The sequence below is a fragment of the Anneissia japonica genome, unplaced genomic scaffold (genome assembly GCF_011630105.1).
Source record: "Anneissia japonica isolate Jap-2015-1 unplaced genomic scaffold, ASM1163010v1 scaffold287720_len810639_cov167, whole genome shotgun sequence".
In the NCBI taxonomy this organism is placed as follows: Eukaryota; Metazoa; Echinodermata; class Crinoidea; order Comatulida; family Comatulidae; genus Anneissia; species Anneissia japonica.
In genome coordinates this window covers 517,103-535,373 of record NW_022736945.1, presented here as the reverse complement: position 1 = coordinate 535,373, position 18,271 = coordinate 517,103, and the positions used below count along the sequence as shown (strand labels likewise).

General features: G+C 32.1%; 2 protein-coding genes across 8 annotated transcripts in view; both read right to left on the bottom strand.

Annotated features, from left to right (window-relative positions):
- Positions 1-1,244: 1,244 nt before the first annotated feature.
- On the bottom strand, positions 1,245-11,531 carry LOC117117032 (beta-1,3-galactosyltransferase 1-like). Of its 2 annotated transcripts, none has more exons than XM_033261209.1 (2): positions 11,306-11,531; positions 1,245-10,644 (listed from the first exon to the last, which is right to left on the bottom strand). In XM_033261209.1, the coding sequence occupies exon 2, from the start codon at positions 10,619-10,621 to the stop codon at positions 9,563-9,565; it is 1,059 nt and encodes a 352-aa protein (XP_033117100.1). In that variant the 5' UTR covers positions 10,622-10,644; positions 11,306-11,531; the 3' UTR covers positions 1,245-9,562. The 2 variants fall into 2 exon arrangements, with proteins under 2 accessions (XP_033117100.1, XP_033117102.1); XM_033261211.1 differs by having other exon boundaries at positions 1,245-10,641.
- A 3,185-nt stretch (positions 11,532-14,716) lies between these two features.
- Positions 14,717-18,271, bottom strand: part of LOC117116976 (receptor-type tyrosine-protein phosphatase epsilon-like) — a 51,084-nt gene continuing 47,529 nt past the window's right edge. For all 6 annotated transcript variants that reach the window (XM_033261137.1, XM_033261139.1, XM_033261138.1 and 3 more), the window contains one exon: positions 14,717-17,956. In XM_033261137.1, the coding sequence (XP_033117028.1) occupies positions 17,882-17,956 (75 nt within the window). In that variant the 3' untranslated portion in view covers positions 14,717-17,881. The remainder of the gene's footprint in view (positions 17,957-18,271) is intronic.

Genomic DNA, 18,271 nt, shown 5'->3' with positions numbered 1-18,271 from the left:
TTAGAATTATAATTCCAAGTGGTTTAGAAGCGAAGATATAGATAAACATAGGTTTTATTAGGCGGCCATTTTGAAATCCAAGATGGCCGCCATAATGACCTCGGATGAGGTGGTTCCTACCAAAAATTGAATGCTATGACCATAAGAAGCATGTAAAAAAAATTGGTGCTTTTGTCCGGAACGTCCACATCCATCTGCTAAGCTGCCGGACTAGATTGCTTGTGCATACAAGAGTTGATCTATAGCCCCATATGGTATAAAATCATAATAGGTCCATGATAAAATCATTAAAAACACGCAAACCAGTTCATCTTTCATACAGATTAAAATAATTCGCAAGTCCAGCCAAGCCAAGAAATGGACAGGGTAAAAACAAATAAACTTAATTGAAGTAAACTTTTGCCAATCTGGAAGCATAGGCCTACAGTGTGTTCAGTTTCATAATCAGCAAGTCTACTATGCAGCATTATTGTATATGGATAATTATGAATTTATATTTTTCATGAAGTACATTATATCCAATGTAATATGTAAACGATAGGTATTGCTTATATTGAATTAGCTCCTATAACATTTGAATTGATATAATACTTGTATTGAGACATCATTAAAATTAAGTGACTATTATAATAATTGAAGTTTGTTGTAAATGAATATGAATTGTAAGATTAAAACTTGCAGACAGCTAACGATTTAAGTTAAAAAAAATTGTTTCAATTTGTTTTGTGATCATTAAATGTGATCGGCTCTGGCAAAACCAGATGTTAGGAAAAATTAAAAATAATTTTTTTTTTGTATATTTAGGTTCTGCATGAATTCTTTAAAACAGTGTCTATTTACTAGGAATTGGTTGAGTATTACTATTAGCAAAGTTATGAATATTCAATTAATTGGATATCAGCCATGTAGATTTTGAGAAAACAGCTTTCAAAGACTCAAAAATCAATAGTTTAATAAGATTCGTATTTTAAAAATAACTTTAATATATTTACAGTTACATTTAGTGATTGGTATTTTGCACAAATTTTCTTCAATATGTTCTTTTATAAAATTAGACCTGAAAATTTTGATTCTCAACCCTTTTGGGTACTTGTGCGATATTAGAAATTGCGACAAACAGTGGGTTTTCCCAGAGCCCGTCACAAAATGTGAGAAAAGAACATCTTGTTTGTTGGTTTTATAGAAAATTGAACATTGTAATGCTAAATTAATACAAATACTCAAATGAACACAGGAAATCATAATTTCATGCATTTTCTAATTTTATTTCCATGATTTCTTTTGACATATTTTACATTTTGCTGGTTCAGCACTCACAGCAAACTATGGATGTTTCTTAACAACAATGCAACAAATTCGTTTTTTTTGTTATCTCTCTTAGTAAATTGCATTTCTTGTGCATAATGCATAACTGCGCAGTACATTAATGTTTGAAGAATGCATACAGGTATACACACATTACCATTTTAAGCAACAATATTAGCCTAGCAATTTAGACAAATAAAAGTTAAAAGTATCATTTCTATATTACCGTATATAAATGTTGCAGCATATTCTTTTAACATTCATTCCCAACTCCAGATATTTTTGATAAGGATATTATTATCTATAGACACATTATTTTCCTATAAATTTAAATTAAATTAAATTCTTCAATTCAAGACACTAAAAATATTTCTTAGGCCATTAAAATATACAATGTGTATTAACAATTTCTCAAAAAACAGAGCAATTTTTAATTAGAATTAGAAACCTTTCCTTTTACTGGATACCCAATCAATGTGGGGACATTGTTATTCCTTGGGGCTCAGATAACAAAAACTTAAATTTTATACTAAACCTTTGAAACTACAAATCTTTGAAACCGCAATCAACCCTTTGAAGGCTATTGTCTAAGCTTTGCTTCACTATGTGATTGACAAAATTAATATCTGTTTTTAATCTTATTTATTGGATTACAAAATCTGAGTGTCTATTTTTTGCAATTAATCCTGTCTAATTGTTATAATTTGCATTATAGGCAATTATTCTTTGCTATGTTATATCATTTTAAATAGAAAGACAATTATAAATGAAAGGAACAACTGTAGATTACAGAATTATACATCATGGGTTTACCATGTGACAAGCCTCTTATGCATGTACTGTACATATGACATGATATAATAACTTGGACTTGGCCTACTTTTGAGAATATGGCACAAGGCAGACCAGCATACAATTGCTTTATAGCATGAGACCTCATTTAAACAAGGTCACCACGTTAAAGATACCTGTTCACTACAAACTACTATACTATATATCATAATTCACTAAAACAGACCTTACAAATCGCATAGCCATAAACATGCCAACATTTATAGCTTGTACCCTCTATTTGAGTTGAAATATTTATAGTCGTATGGTTTTGCATTGAGTATGGTGGAAGACAAACATGATTGTAACTTTACATTATGGAATACATCTCCATTGAGACATCAAATGTACTCAACATCTTATCGTCAGTCATGTATACTAATCTATATTTACAATGTGATCTGAGGAACATAATGGAATATTATGTGAAATTATATAATTGGAAGTGAATTGTACAGTTGGAATAGTATTTATATGAGCCTAATGAAAACATTTAAAAAGCATTTAAAATGAATAACAATAACTTTAATATTACCAATAAAATATAATAATTTAAATTAAGTGTCCCTGATAAAAAGTTATCACAGTACCAACAAAAGAAAAACCCAGATACAAGGCGACCCGTTCCATAAGATGCATTGATTTTGTTAATGGGTGTACTGAAAAGCGTCAGAAAAACAAAGTCAAAGACTGAAAACTCTGATAGTCTGTGATTGACAGACAACTTTACATGTAGGTTGTCTGCTTCCAGCCAGATGTTTCCCTACTGCAGTCTGATCAGATATGCTATCAGATAATAGAAAATGTATCCTTCAGTGTCTGCTGTTGCTGCAAGGTTAACCTATAGGATTTATCAGCAACTTATAAAGTTTAATATATTTTTAGCATTCATAAATCCACAAACTGACAAGAGGATGAATAACACACATCATATCCTGTATTATTATTTTAGTCACAAACTTTTCATAAAAAATGACTCTCTCTGCGAATCATCCCATAGGGGATCCCAAAAGTGGATCCGGTACAAGGAAAAAGGGTTTAAGGTTAGAGTAGTGACGTATAGGAGTATTATCATGGAGAAGGTTGTTGATGAGAAAGTATGGGAGTGCCAGCTTGAGGCATGAGGTGATTTTTCACTACTTCTGTGTAATATTTTCGCTCAGCAAATTTTTACTGAGGACACATAAGACGCACAAATTTTTTAGAAGGGGGTGGGGATGTTCATCCTCTTATAGATGCAGTCTACTGTGCTAATCCCCACATTTGGCTATAAAATCCTTAACTTCAAAATAAAGTACACTCTTAGAAACATTTGAACTGCAAAACTCCCCTGTTCCCATGATTTCAAATTCCTTGAAACTACATTAACATTCCTTAAAGTTAATAAAGTTGTTTATGCAGGTCTAAAAATAAATGAGGTACAGTACAGTATCCAAACATAATTATATACAGTATATCATAATAAAGTATGCATTGTAATGTAATAACAGTAATCCTGATTTATAGAAGCTGAATTATATAATAAAAAATATTTTAATAAGGCTTTGTTTTCATATATTGTATAACTATTAATTCACACACTTAAGCTTAATTTATATTTACAGTATCAAACAAAATTTAGTAAATGATAAAAGTAAATTTACATGTCAAATGACAATAAAATATACACAATGAATAACTAATAATGATAGACCATGCTTACCACCATATACCAATGTTTGTAAACCATCACACTCTATTCCTTTGAATTCATATTCAATGATTAAAATCACAAACCTAATCATAATGTTTGTTATATCATTCATAGTGACGATGTCTACTCAACAACTTCAAATATAAAATTACTTTCTTTGCATTGTTGTCATTGGCTAAATAATAAGATAGTTGTTGAGATGAAATCAAAACCTCTGAAGCAATCAATACACTTTGATAGCTTTCAACACTTCTGAAAAGTACCAAAGTATTGATTTCATTATAAAAATATTACAATAATTATAATCATGATAAATACTCATAACTACAATTATTTTTAAATGATCAGAGTACATATAATTCATTTCTAATGGCAATTTTAATTAATAGTTCATTAGTAATATAATTATTCATACAGGTGATAATTCATTTCAATCAAATTTAAGGTGTAAAATTAATAATCTATAATCTTAATATGAACAACAGCATGTAATTCAAAAACTATAGTAATCAAAAGCATATCTAATTAAAAAATTGAGGTACAGTACATTTAGCATTAATCGAAAACAAAAACATAATTACCAAACAAAAAGATAAAGAATATACTAAATTCTTCCACCCATTAATATTCTTTAAGGTTTTCTTTATGCTTATTGTAGCTGACAATTAAATTTTATCATGACAGATTTGTTAGATTTCAGATACCAGCAAATGAAATCATTCTACTTCAAGAATGGAAAGCTGAGTACCTGTACACTTCTAGTTAATCCCTACCACCATAATACCAGACAAAATTGCTTCAAGAGCGTTACTATACAAATACTTGTTTCCCTTATGTCCCTGTGGCTATTTGTAAAGCAATTCAGACTGACAGAAAAAAAGAGAGGGCAAAACAAACTCTCAGTACGAAAACTGGAATACGCATTAGTATTAGGTGTTCCTTCAGCTAATGCGAGGTCAAATTGTAATTCATTATTTCCTTACAGCAATTCAGTATTTAACAATTGCCCATTATTTACCGTACAAAATAATGATTCATTTTACCTAAATGTTAATAACAGTTTGCAATAAAATTCTTACAAAATTATTGGATTGTGAAATGTAAAAAAAATGCATTATTTGTACAGTAAATAACAGGGATGGCACCAGGATTTGCCCGAGGAGGGGTGGTCTGGGGAAAGGGGGGGGCGAAGCCCCAAACAATTTTGACAATTTAAGGGTTTTAAAGACTTTTTTTTCTCCCAGACGAATCATGCTTTTTCTCACCGACGGGTGGGCCAACTGTCTCCCCGCTGGCGCCACCCCTGGTAAATAATGAGAGATTGAATTACATTTTGAATAATTATATACATGCGTTAATTAATTCACACTTGATGCCTCATTTAGAGTATCTAATGTACAAACCTACGACTTTTCACTGTTCAGAGTTAATATTTTTTCTAATATGAATTTTTCCAAAATTGCATTGATAAAATATTATTGATACATATTGTACTGCAAGATACCATATGTTAATTATTTTAGTACTAAACGTAATGGATTTTAAGTCACCAAACCACATGGTGATATGAAATTGATTGGACACACTGTTTGGGATGTTGGTTGAAAATGGTTTATGGAGAAATGGTTGGAAGATTAATGTAAGAGGAAGAACATAATGGGCTGGAAATTGGAGGTGAAAGAAGAGAATCATAACCAATCAGCATGCTGAAACTTAATTTAAAGGCCCCTGATTATTTTTCATTTGCAAATACATTATTCAAATGATAATATGGTTAACATATTTTTCCTCGCCTTTTTTGTAACATAACTTAATGCATGGTGGACATTAATAATCAAGATCGCAGAATACTTGGAAAAATTTCATCTAGTCTACTACCTTAAGGTTTAAATTGAAAAAAGTTTAAGACTGATACAATGCATTTACTAATTTATGTTCAAATATTTAGTCACTTAAGAATTAATTTTCATGACTTTTGAGTCATGTTCAAATTGAGTACAAGAAGGCTACACAACTTGGATACTATGATGAAACCTAAGTTTCTTAGACAAGTAAGAGAAGGAACTTATCTGACCATATCTGATTAACTTAGAAACAATCGGCCAATCACAGTTCAGCAATTGTAGGAGTGGTCAACTCATTAGACCATTCACCATACTGTAATGTTATGAATTTGTACTATAATGACTTGGCTAAATGTACGCTGTTGCAGCTCATAAAGCACTTAGGCACAATGAAGTAATGCTTACTAATTGATCGCTCATCCTGGTTACAAAAATCATCAAAAGGATGGGCCAATTTGAAATACAATAATCCATGCAAGTATTATTTTATTAATTGAAGACTACTGTATGTATACAGAACAATAAATTGCGTATTAAAATAGTACTAATCCCATTTATTATGGATTTAATATGCAATGGCTTCAGGGAATTAGGGATTTTACTACTGGAAAGCATGCATGTCAAATATCTGCTATGCTGACTTTGTTGAGAAACAATAATAATAATAAATAATAATTAAACAAATACCAGTAGTAGTTTTAAAATAGGTTTTAACATTCTGTATTACAATTATCTTCATGCACAATTACTTTTGATCGAGGCAACAATGTGAATTAAAAATATTAAGATAAACCTATTTTCAGTGTTCCCACTACTGTCATGAAATTTATAAAATCATTTAATAAAAATATAAATTAAATACAGTACAGTATTACAATGTCTAGGCGATAGACCAACTATACTTTCACAGCCTATGGTGCAAGGAAACTTTCATCCATGCACCAGATTCAAGGGCATTAACAGTTATTTTTTCCAAGTAGCTTTCCTTACTAAGGAGGAAGCAAAACTGTATCGGTAAATGGCACAAGCCAGTACAGTAAGGCTTGATCCATGCTAAAAAATTATTTTTACCTTTGACCTCTATATTTCTATTTTACCATACCCTGGAGATTTTAAGTACAGCCAGAGACAGATAAGCTTGCACATTGCTCTTTATCATGGTGCAACCTTTGACTTTTTAAGACAAATTTAAAAACAAAATGTAGACAATTTATCAAATTATAAATAAACCAAACTAGTAAAATAAACACAATGTCCGCTACAGGCGTTATAGTTAAATAAGGGTACTATTTTCTGATATAGTTTTCTTTTATGATAACCTGAAAGGGTTTAATTTTAAAACTGTACTACTCATTGATTTAGTTGCCCAAAGGTGATGGTTAGATCTAGTCCACTGTTACAGTAGTTGTTTAATGGGCCTGAATTACAACAATAAGTTCAATAACAGGTTATCAGCTGTAACCTTTGACATTATGGTCAGGTTATGTTCAGTCATTGCATGTTAAATCTTACTGACCAATAAATAAATGCAAGTAAAGGGAAAATGATCAAGCAGAGTTGAGCAACGCTGGTTACCAGGGAATTCTGATGGTTTAAACCTAAATATTTATTGGGAGCTATATTTTGGTTGTGGTGAAGCATTGGTTACTTAGTCAATTTCAGCATTGTGTATAATTTTATAAATTTATTTATTGGTGCAATACAGAATAAACTAACCACAAAGTTCTTGAAAGTACATTTTAATAATATCTCCATAATATAATAAAAATCAACTATGTACTGTATCTACTGTATTATTAAAGTGTACAACATAACCTATTACTGACAATAATGATGTCATAGCAACTGCAGAAAGACTAAACCTTGTCCAAACTATAAAATTTGATTTGATAAACATTTTCTCATGTACTTTTATATTTTTGTATATTTATTCTGAATGCACCAACAATTACCAAGTTAATGTAAATCCAAGCCTCTGCCTACATACTTCTATCAAACATGTCTGATTGAGAACGCAGAAGTTTAACATGGGAATGATATATAGACAAGCCAGTCGGCACGCTCATGTTAGACTCATGCAGGTTCATACTACGTTCAAGGTTGTTAAACAAAAGCCATTCGTTACACAACATTTCCCTGGAGACTTTTACCCTTTACATATGTTTTATTTTTCCAAACTTACTTTCATGACATGATAAGTTTTAAAATAAAAAAGCACAGATTGTGAAAGTACTGTTAAAAAAGATGCATAATTCCAAAGTCACTTTGTAAGAAAGTACTTACAGTTGTAAAGTACAAGTTCAGGTTATTATAATATAAACATTTAAATTGTTATGTAAATGTGTACTGAATTCTGTTTAGTTAAAAAATGTAATAAAAAAATTTGGTAAATTTTCTCTATTTACGGTAAATGTTATGGATCAACTTCATAGAAAAATACTGTAAACTTGCACAGTAAAATGACCATGAGTTGTACTACTGTATGTGCTTTTGCAGACTATTTTATAATTTTGTTCACTAGAGAAAGTTTATGTTAACTAAGATATGAAGAGACATGAAGAATGAAAGACTATCAGTACATCAACAATTCAGTTGGATGGAATAACAAATAATGAAGTAATAATTGAAAGCATTTAAACTGAACATATAACACATCTAGTTATTTATATTTGTACACAATAATGTGATTGTTAAAAAAGCTAATAAAAACAGTAGCTAGTAAATTATGCCCTAATTCAGGTTAAATTGGAACATTAAAGCAATTATTTTCTACTTAAGTAAAACTACTTCCACCTTCAACAGTGGTTTCTGTGGTTAAGGTAGGTCAAGATATTGAAAATTTCCTATTTTGACAGATTATGCTCAAAACAACCATCAGAAAATTTTCAAAAATATCACAATTTATATCTTGATATATATTTATATATTTATATTGAAAAATTTTATTGATTTTAGAAGGTTATTCATTTCAGATAGAGCAAGAGATACTGTTAATAATAGTACAAAATCTGTTCTTAATTAGTGCATTGTAACAGCAGATAAGGCCCCATCACATTTTTTTGCAGACAATAAAGTAATGCCTACGGAATCATACACATACTGAACTCACTGTGGGAGTATTCTATAATGTTGTAGATTGTAATCAGGGTGCATTCAAACCTACTGCACCAGGTACCCACTATAGTCCTGCATAGAAATGCAATGTGGACAAAGTGCCAATCCCCACCCTTATGGTTTAAAGTTAAAGAAGATTCTGATTACTGATTAATCCATTATGCTCTTTAACATATTTGCTGCCAGCAACGAGTATACTCATCCCACAGGCTGCCGCTGAGGGCACTTGGGACGACTATACTCGTCAAAATTGGGGTAGCATTCTAGCGTTTATTACTTCATTGTTATACAATGTAGAACCACAGACATAACAGCTAGACGACAATGTAAAAATAATGTATATATGTTTGTTGTGATATGTTGCAGGCAGTACACTCGATTGCACGAGTGGGGGCACTCTCTGAACTTATACCAACTCATGCAAAAAGTAGACGAGAAAACTCGCACTTTGCAGAGGCAATAAAAAATACTGTCCCATTGCCAGCGTAGAGTTTACTCGTCCACTAATATTTTTCAGCCAATTTATTAAACACACCACTTTAATGATGACTAGATAAAATTTCAAAAAGTCTGGCAGTCAACATGTTAAACTTGATAATGATGGAATTTGTGTATCATGATTTCAAATAAATGGCACTTTAAAATATACAATATATGTACCGTTAAATTTTGTTATATCATAATGACATTCTGTATGGTTATAATGTATTTTCATGTATTCTGCATCAAATCTATTGTACCTTTTTCAAAAATAAATAGAATCTTACAGGTAATTTCAATCCCACCTTGTGATTTCTTTTTGATCAGCACACTTCACCTCACTTTCTATTGAGTGGTTTTGACAAACAAACTGTTGCTCAGGTGAGACGCGATGAATAACGAATAGGTAACGATAATTGCATGTGTTCCAATTGGCATTGAACAGCGTGAATCGGCCAGAGTCTATCAGCGGTATGCCTAGATATTCTGCAATTACACCTGTGTACGCATCCTCAACTGGAAACGGCTTAATATGTTTGGCAGCTTTTACCATCCTCTGAAGAACATCACCAGACAGTAGGTACCCTGTTCCACTAGCGTATGGTGGGTATTCATGACGTGGATATAGATTGTTCGATACTCGCCACTTACTATCATTCCGTCGAATTACATCTAAAGTTTTCATGCGATTTCCTGCATACAGTTTGCTTTTTATGGTGTTATGGTTCAATAAGTAATGCGTCATTAATTTAATATTTACAAAACAATCATCATCAGTTTTTAAAATAAACCGAGGTTGGCAGACCTTTGCGGCCCACAAGAATCCGTTTTGTACTTTTAGTGTTAAATTCCTGTAGGAGTCTATAAAATTACCCTGAAGGATATCATCATGGCGTTGAACCTCATCTTCAAGTAATACCTGCGTCGCTGGATGATACGTCTTTCCAAGCAGGAAAACCACTTGCGATGAAGTGCTGCCTTTGTCCGAGACAGAGGCCCATGTCTTGCGTATACTAGCTCGTATTTCAAAGTTCTCAGGAGCTGATGTCACAAGCACCAGCAACAGGATATTGCGTTTGCATGATGTTGCCTGCGAGAAAATGTCACTGAACTTCTGAACATTCCACGTTGTGTCAACATAAGCTTTAACATTTTGGTAGTCTGGTAAAACCATGGACGAGGTATCGACAACAGAATTGATACCAGTGAATGGAATGTCTGAATCCATGACAGAGATCATTAAGAAAACACAAACAAACAAAAATAGGAGTATAAATGTGGAAGACGTAGTGGTACGAGTAAGTATACGAAGCATAACGCACATGTAGTCTGCTACCGAAGCCATCAGTTGCATTGAATTTGCCACAAAGGTTCCTGCTAAACAACAGAAGAAAAAAAACAAACCAGAATTTTAAACAGCTGCTTTAATTTGGAGATTCCTTTATCTATTTTTAGTATAGTCCTAGTAATAGCTATAACAAAAGTTATATTATTATTGAAGATTGTTCCCTAAATTCTAAAAAGAATTATTTTTGGCATTTTGTTGACATAAAGTATTATTGCTGGTTTATTCAATCAAATACAGTAATAAAACATTGTGTTGTGATTCATGATTTGCCGTATAATACTAAGGTAAATAAAGTGGAAAAATGTACGTGAATTTGGTATGGAAATCCAAAACAATGGAAACGTCTATTATTTATTGCAAGCCATGCAGAGACTACTGAATCATTGTTTGTAGGGCTATCTTGGCCGAATACCCATCTAGGCCAACCCATTTTAATAGTCTAACAGTCCAGCGACTTATGCAGCAGCTAGGCATGTTACTAATCGGATTTGGTGGCTTAGGCCCTATTTCAAGCAGGGTCTCAATCATGTGTTTTGTTAGTAGTGCAGGTCCTAGGCCTAGGAAGAAGTAGTAAGCCCCTTACTAGCCTTAGCCTCCCCTCCCAGGTCAAGCAAATGTAATGTAGGGCCTATATAGACTACACATAGGCCTACGTACAAGTCGACTACGTTTAGAAACTATTATTCTTACCGTCTAAGGCTAGGTTTACGAATTCAAACAGTGTTGAAAGACCAGGTTTAAGGTCTGAATCTCCTGAAAGACTTCCATTAATACTCGAGTGAAAAACACTGATAATACAATACTACAGCACTCTTAAACAACATATTTTAAACACGAGACACAGGTCATTGGTCTCCATTGCGTTTAAACACTCTTGTTATGTTTACGTCGTGTGTGAGTATGGCTCTCATGCTGCTTTCATTTTGTACAGTATTGTAAAATAATTTATGCAAATTACGTCACACACCGTAAATTCGGCCTATCATAATGGTTCGTTCGTGGGTTTGCCAGAGGTTCGCCGTATCTAATTAATTATAATTCAATACATTTGTATAATTATTATAATGCAGTCGATTGATACATCGACTACAGCTGTTACTGTATGTATCGTGTAAGCTTTATTTACAGCGCTTTATATATAAGCATCACGTGCGCGTAAAGAGGCCACCCAGTGGCGTAATAAAACAAAAACAAATGTTATCTAATTTATTTGATCTTGTTTGTAGTTAAAATTGAAGGTCTACGTCTTTCAATTTTGCTGGCCATGTCTCCCCATTTCTTAGATCTGCTGTATTCTATTTAAAATAAATAATAAAATTTAAGAAAGTTGACCAAATTTTTAAACAAAAAACGTTTTTAATGGACAGTAAAATTATATCCCCCAACGTTTAATACCGGTTTCAGTAGGTTTCTATTTTATTTTACAGTACTTGCATTGTGAGTTAATACATATAAAAGAGTATTAGGTTTGTACATTTTCTATCCAATCAACAATTAATATAACGGGCTATAGGCTTTTAATTTTAAATCATTTTTATAACGACAGTTTATTTTGGATAATATAGGCCTAGATCATATTGTGAACGTACCATATTTTCTTTCAATCTTAATTAATTATTTAAAAAAAAACAAAAAAAAACAAGAAAATTATATAGGCTTATAAGTCTGAGAATGCCATTTCCGGCCATCTAGAGTTGGCACAATCATAATTTTTCTTACCTCAGCTTCAACCATGATGGGGCTGAGGGGTGGATCCTGTCAGCAGGGCGGCGCCGAGAGCCGGGCGTGGCCCCCGGCGGGGCAGCTTTGCCCGGGCCCATTGGCTGGGGGTCGCCTAGCCAAGATTCAAGGTGGCTATGGCCTTTTAACGGATTAGAGGACTAATTTAATCGATTATAGAGTGCTCTTTCACCAGGTCATGAAAAATAATGTATGGAAACATGAAAAGCAAAAGCTATCCTTATTGAAACGTAGAGCTGAAAAGATTCATAACATATCAAATTTTACAGTGGCAAATCCATTAATTTGAAATAGAGGGGACCCAGAGAAGGACTTTCACAGATTAGATGTCGAGTCATACATTTATGACTATGGTACCTCTGGACGGCCGGAAATGGCACTCTAGACTTAAAATTTGAGGAGAATTTTCCTTTTTTTCTCAATTTTTGTTAAATTAAAAAAAAATTAGGGGGTGGGGTGGGTGGATTGCTAGGACCCCCCCCCCCCCACAATCCACCACTGGTTTAATATATTAATTCAGTATTTATTTGACAACCGAATTTCTATTAGGTCTATTCGTATTTCTAACTTTGTAGGCTGATGTCCAGGGTCAAGACTTAGATAATTATCAATTAACGCAAAGATATAATATTTGATACATTATAAACATAAATTATGAAAAATAATTAGAAGCGATTAATTAATTACGAGCTTTCATCAATAAATGATCAACATTTATTTATGTCTCGTTGGAAAAGCACATGAATGATACTAGATGAATGTATACGTTTAAACATTTTTATTTATTTATTCTATTTTTTTACCTAACATCCCGGGCCCCTTTCGGTCGCAGGGCACTTGTCCCGTAAGCTCCAACCTCTCGGCGCTACTGCCTGTCATTGAAAGCAGCAGCGTGACCATTCACAATTTTTGATATACCCAATGACTGGGTCGAAATTACCCAAGATTCAGCAAAAATTGCCCAAAATTATCCAAGCTTCCTGAAAATGCATTAAAATTTGAAAAATATGTGTTTTTCGCATGTATAGTTTCCCTTTTAGTTCAATTTATGAACCATTTTTATTGTAATTGTTTGTGTTAATTATTAAAATTAATATTCATGAGGTGATAATACGGATAGAAAAATACGCCCTCAGTCGGCCAGTGTTATCAGTGTAGACCAGTGATCAAGTTTTTATTATGCAATGCATTAACTAGGCAAGATCAGTGGCAACGCAAATCACAAATAAACAACTCTGAACCCATTTTTATAGCAATTAACAGTCAATTAAGAATAATGTGCACTTCGTTGAGTTTTACTTACTTGAATGAACTGAAATATACTTTGTTACTTCTTAATTTTTCCTCTATGATAAAAATAATTAATTTTCTTAGTAAAAATAAATACCCAAGGATTTGAACGGAATACCCAAGAACCCAAGACCAAGTCAAAATACCCAAGATCTTGGGTAAATACCCAAGCAGTGGTCACGCTGATTGAAAGTCTTTCCTCTGACCCTCTACTTTGAATTCCTGGATCCGCCACTGGTATTGCGAAAAGGATGCCATGCCATGAAATTTGATATTGGCTGTAGTTCGTGAGGAGGGGTGGTTATCTCCTGCAGAAAAAGATTTTGTCCCCCAAACCACCACTGTACATTTGCTGAACAAAAGAATTAACTATAGTAAACCATGGCCTTGTATCACCAATTCCCTCGACTTACTCCTCACTTTCTAACCACACTGTCATCAGCCCACCCCACGCATAATAATAATAAATAATAATAATAATAATAATATTGCTTACAGTCAATGAGCTTGCCAATTAACGGACGTTTTTGCATAGGCCTATATGCGGAAATGTGGGCTAAATCAACCAAACTGCTATTTTAGTTCAGTGTATCAATAAGCCTTTGAGACAATATCCTTCATATTTTGTATTTAGATAGTATGCCTATACGTTGATGAAGAACGAGATCGAGAGCAAGGCAGTGCGATATTACAATATTTTCAGTGTTTAAATCAATACCATTCAAGTCATCTTATTGGGATTGGGATATCGATTTTCATAATAATTATATCAATTTGTTGAAATACCTTGCTTCATTATATAGACTGTAGGATGTACTGCATCAGGCCAAGTAGTTCTGGGAAACCAACAATGACAATTATGTCTTTGGACATCCTTCCCACTGTTAACCCCTGTCCAGACTATCCAATTATATTTAATTAAAAACCTGGAACATGCCTAAATATGGTAATGATAACATCACATCGTGACCATATATAGGCACATGATGACTATGTATGGGCATACAACAGTTTTCTGAAGAAAGTTTGATAGTGTGCATTTGAAACTAATATAAATAAAACGAAACAAAATGATCTCTCGTCAATTTATTGAAACAAAATCATGAAAGTTGAACATGTACGAACAAGCTAGACACAGACATTTCTTCAATTGTCACATTTTAAAACAGACAAGACTACGAGACGCATATTTCTATTGCTTTGATCTTGTACAACGTGGATATTACTCTCAACATAAATCGTGTCCAACACCACCTACTGTTCGCTTAAGTAAGAAAATATATCATATTTATCCCCTTTACACTACTGTACGTGTAAGGCACTGTGTATAGTGTTAGTTATTTAGACTTAAACAATTCTACTCGTTACAACCTAGAAAGTTTGTAGTGAACCTCAGAAGCTGTTAAAACATGATATTCGTTAATAAAAAGACAGTGGTATAATAGTTAATTGATATTTATATATTTATTTATAAAACATACTCTATACGATATCTAAAAAGGAGCAAATAATATGCAATCTAAATTACAGGCTTCCTGTAAGACAAAACATTGATTTTAATCTCTTTAAAAAGTCGCATTTAAAAAGTCGCAACATGAAAGAATAGTTCAAATTTTATTAGATGTTATTCAAAGATGATGTTTCATTATCCTTCCTTCATTTTCAAAGCAAAAACTAATTTCAGTGGCAGTTAGGAATTTGTATTATGCCTAACCATGGAGAAATACAAATTGTAGGTGCTTGTGTGAATACTTTGTGAAGATTACAAAGAATCCCCTCTAAATCTATGGAAATCCTAGTTATGGCAGGTAAGATTTACCCTGTTAGATTCAGAGAACTATTAAAAAAATATTCTAATAGTATTCCCACTCGAATCACTTGCATGATTTCTTGCTAGTATTCGGGAACGTACTGAATATCAGGGAGGGTAAAACATCATTCCTATTTTCAAAATGACATGATTTCAAATTGGTTCATAAGAGATTTGGGCAAATTAACATTTTAAATATGTATACCAAAAAAAAAAAAATAAAAAAAGTCAGTATCTCTTTATGTGGTCTTATATTACATATCATTTTAACAATTGCATAGATATTTGATTATAAAATCAACATAAATATTAATACCGTAAGTTTCTTTGTTTTAACACCTCAGTACATGACTGGGTAGGATATTTCAGTAAGAATTAAATTCTTCTGATTTTACTTGAATTAGTCAATTTATGAAATTTGAAAGTTTTAAGTTTAAAAAATTAAAAGTATTAAATTCTGTTTATAATTTGGTTTGTTTGACTCCAGTACTCACTAGTTCAAGCTGTCAGAGAATGTATTGTAATTACAATAAAAATATGATAAAAAAAACATATATTTTATTTAAAAAACACAAGAAAATATGTTATTTAATGTTAGAAATAGCTGAAAATGCACATCCTCAGATTATGTGATAAAAATGTTAATTAATGTGTTCAAAAGGATACTAAGATAATTTATAATCAAAATATTGTCACCAGATTTCATGCATTCTATCCGGTTATCAGCGCATGTAAATTCATTTCTACAAATCAGTCTCTAATTAGTTAATATAATATATTATCACTTATATATCTCAATTTCTAAATAAGTATATCATAATTCTTATAAAATACGAATATGTCCAATTCATCTATAGAGAGGATTTGCAATCTCACAACAAAGATAACAAATACTGTTACGTCATCATTTTAGGCTATGAAACCAATCCCCAATTTTATCTGTCAGAGTATATTTGTGTATTATGAGCTGATCTCCATTTATATCTCGATTTTATGAGAATTACTGATTATTAAGCTGTGATTAAACCTATGATATTAAAATAAATATACTGCTGTCAAACAGGAGCAATCAGAACTTGTTTGTCCTAGCTCATGTCAAAAAAACAGACCTTAGGGGCCAGGCCAGATCCTCTGTTCTTGTACATATTACACAAGTTGGCTAAATTGGTTTGCATCCGTAGTGAGCCAAAAATAAATATGCAATATAATCGTACTTGTTATCACTTTCGAAAAGCTCTGTACTCTGTACTATAACGTTTATCTCATAATTTTTGCATGATCCCATATCGTGCCCATATATGGGCACGATAAAAATCATATCTTGCCAATATACCAGCATTATATTTTTAAGAAAATGTTTCATTTTCTATTATAAAATTTTAGAGAAATAAATGTTCTTTTGAACTTGAACTAATAAAGTCATATCACGCCCATATACGGGCATGTTAAATTCTTACTATGCCCATATATTGACAAATGTCTGATTTTTTGTCACTCAACAGTGTTAACAGAGTTTTAGATTCCAAATCCTCACTAACGCTCATGATTTACAGCTTTTATATACTACAGTATACATACATTATTATTTTTACCTTAAAACTAATAATTCCTCCTCTCATTTAATGAAAGGAAGTCAAGCTCTTCTCGCTCATTATAATTAAAAAACTGTTAAAATTAATCAATTTAGTATCAAAGTCTGAAATTCTCTTATAAAATGTGCCGTGATATACAAAGAAATTGGTAAGATCATACTGGAGAAGGTCCATATATGAATGCAATAAAAAATGTATCGAAGCTAAATGGACAAATATGGACATGTATTAGCACGTATTGGCCTATTTCCATATAAGTCCCATTACACAGACTACCAGTGGTATTATATCACTCTGGTCCATATCACCGACATATAGAGACTACTCTTGAGAAAATAGACCTTATTCAATTTACCCAAAATTACTAGAAAAACTCACAAAATGGGTATGTATTCTTCCAATGTCATATGGGAAAACAGATTAAAAAGTTAAAAAAATATAAAAATAGAGGTAATTACTTTTCAATATTTAAGTAGACAACCTTAAATTTAAGATAGTCTTAATCATTTTATATGAAACCAGAAATACTCCACTCTCTAATCTAAATACAACAAAATAAAGTACAATATATTAGTATATATTCATAAGATATCAACATAATAGAAAAAATTCCATCATATTTAATTTTTTTTTAAATATCAAAATTTATGAAAAATAAAAATGAAAATGTATACAAGAAAAACATAACAAAATCAAAGAATTTGGTCATTATTATAAGCTGTGAAAGAAAATCAACTAGAAAAATAAGAAAAATTCTTTATTTGGCTTTATCCTTCTCTATGATAAATTACTGATACATTCACACAACAGCTAAGAAGCCAAAATTTTGGACATCTATTTTAGGTTGGCGTAGTGGTCGAATGAATCCATATACTCTCGAACAGCATGATAACAAAAGCCATATTGCTCCTGAAAGATAACAAAATTAAATCAATATATTTCTATTTTATTTTTCTGTCATTTATTTAGCACCTTTCTTTGATAGCACATTTTATATACCACATACATAGACATACAGACATCTCATTTATTAAAAAGCAGGTAATAACTTAAAAAATCACTCCTATGATGTACTATCACCTTTAATGACAGCACTTTTCTGCCCGGTCGCGCTGTAATCTCTAGACCCCACATTAAGGTTGCTATGTAACTTATGACACGCATGAATATAAAAGGGGAATGCAGCCTCTACGATGAGATAGATTGGCCAAAGACCCTCGGGAA

What these genes read in the sequence shown, in the direction of transcription:
- LOC117117032 (XM_033261209.1), bottom strand. Translation starts at nt 10,621, where the DNA reads ATGCAACTGATGGCTTCGGTAGCAGACTACATGTGCGTTATGCTTCGT.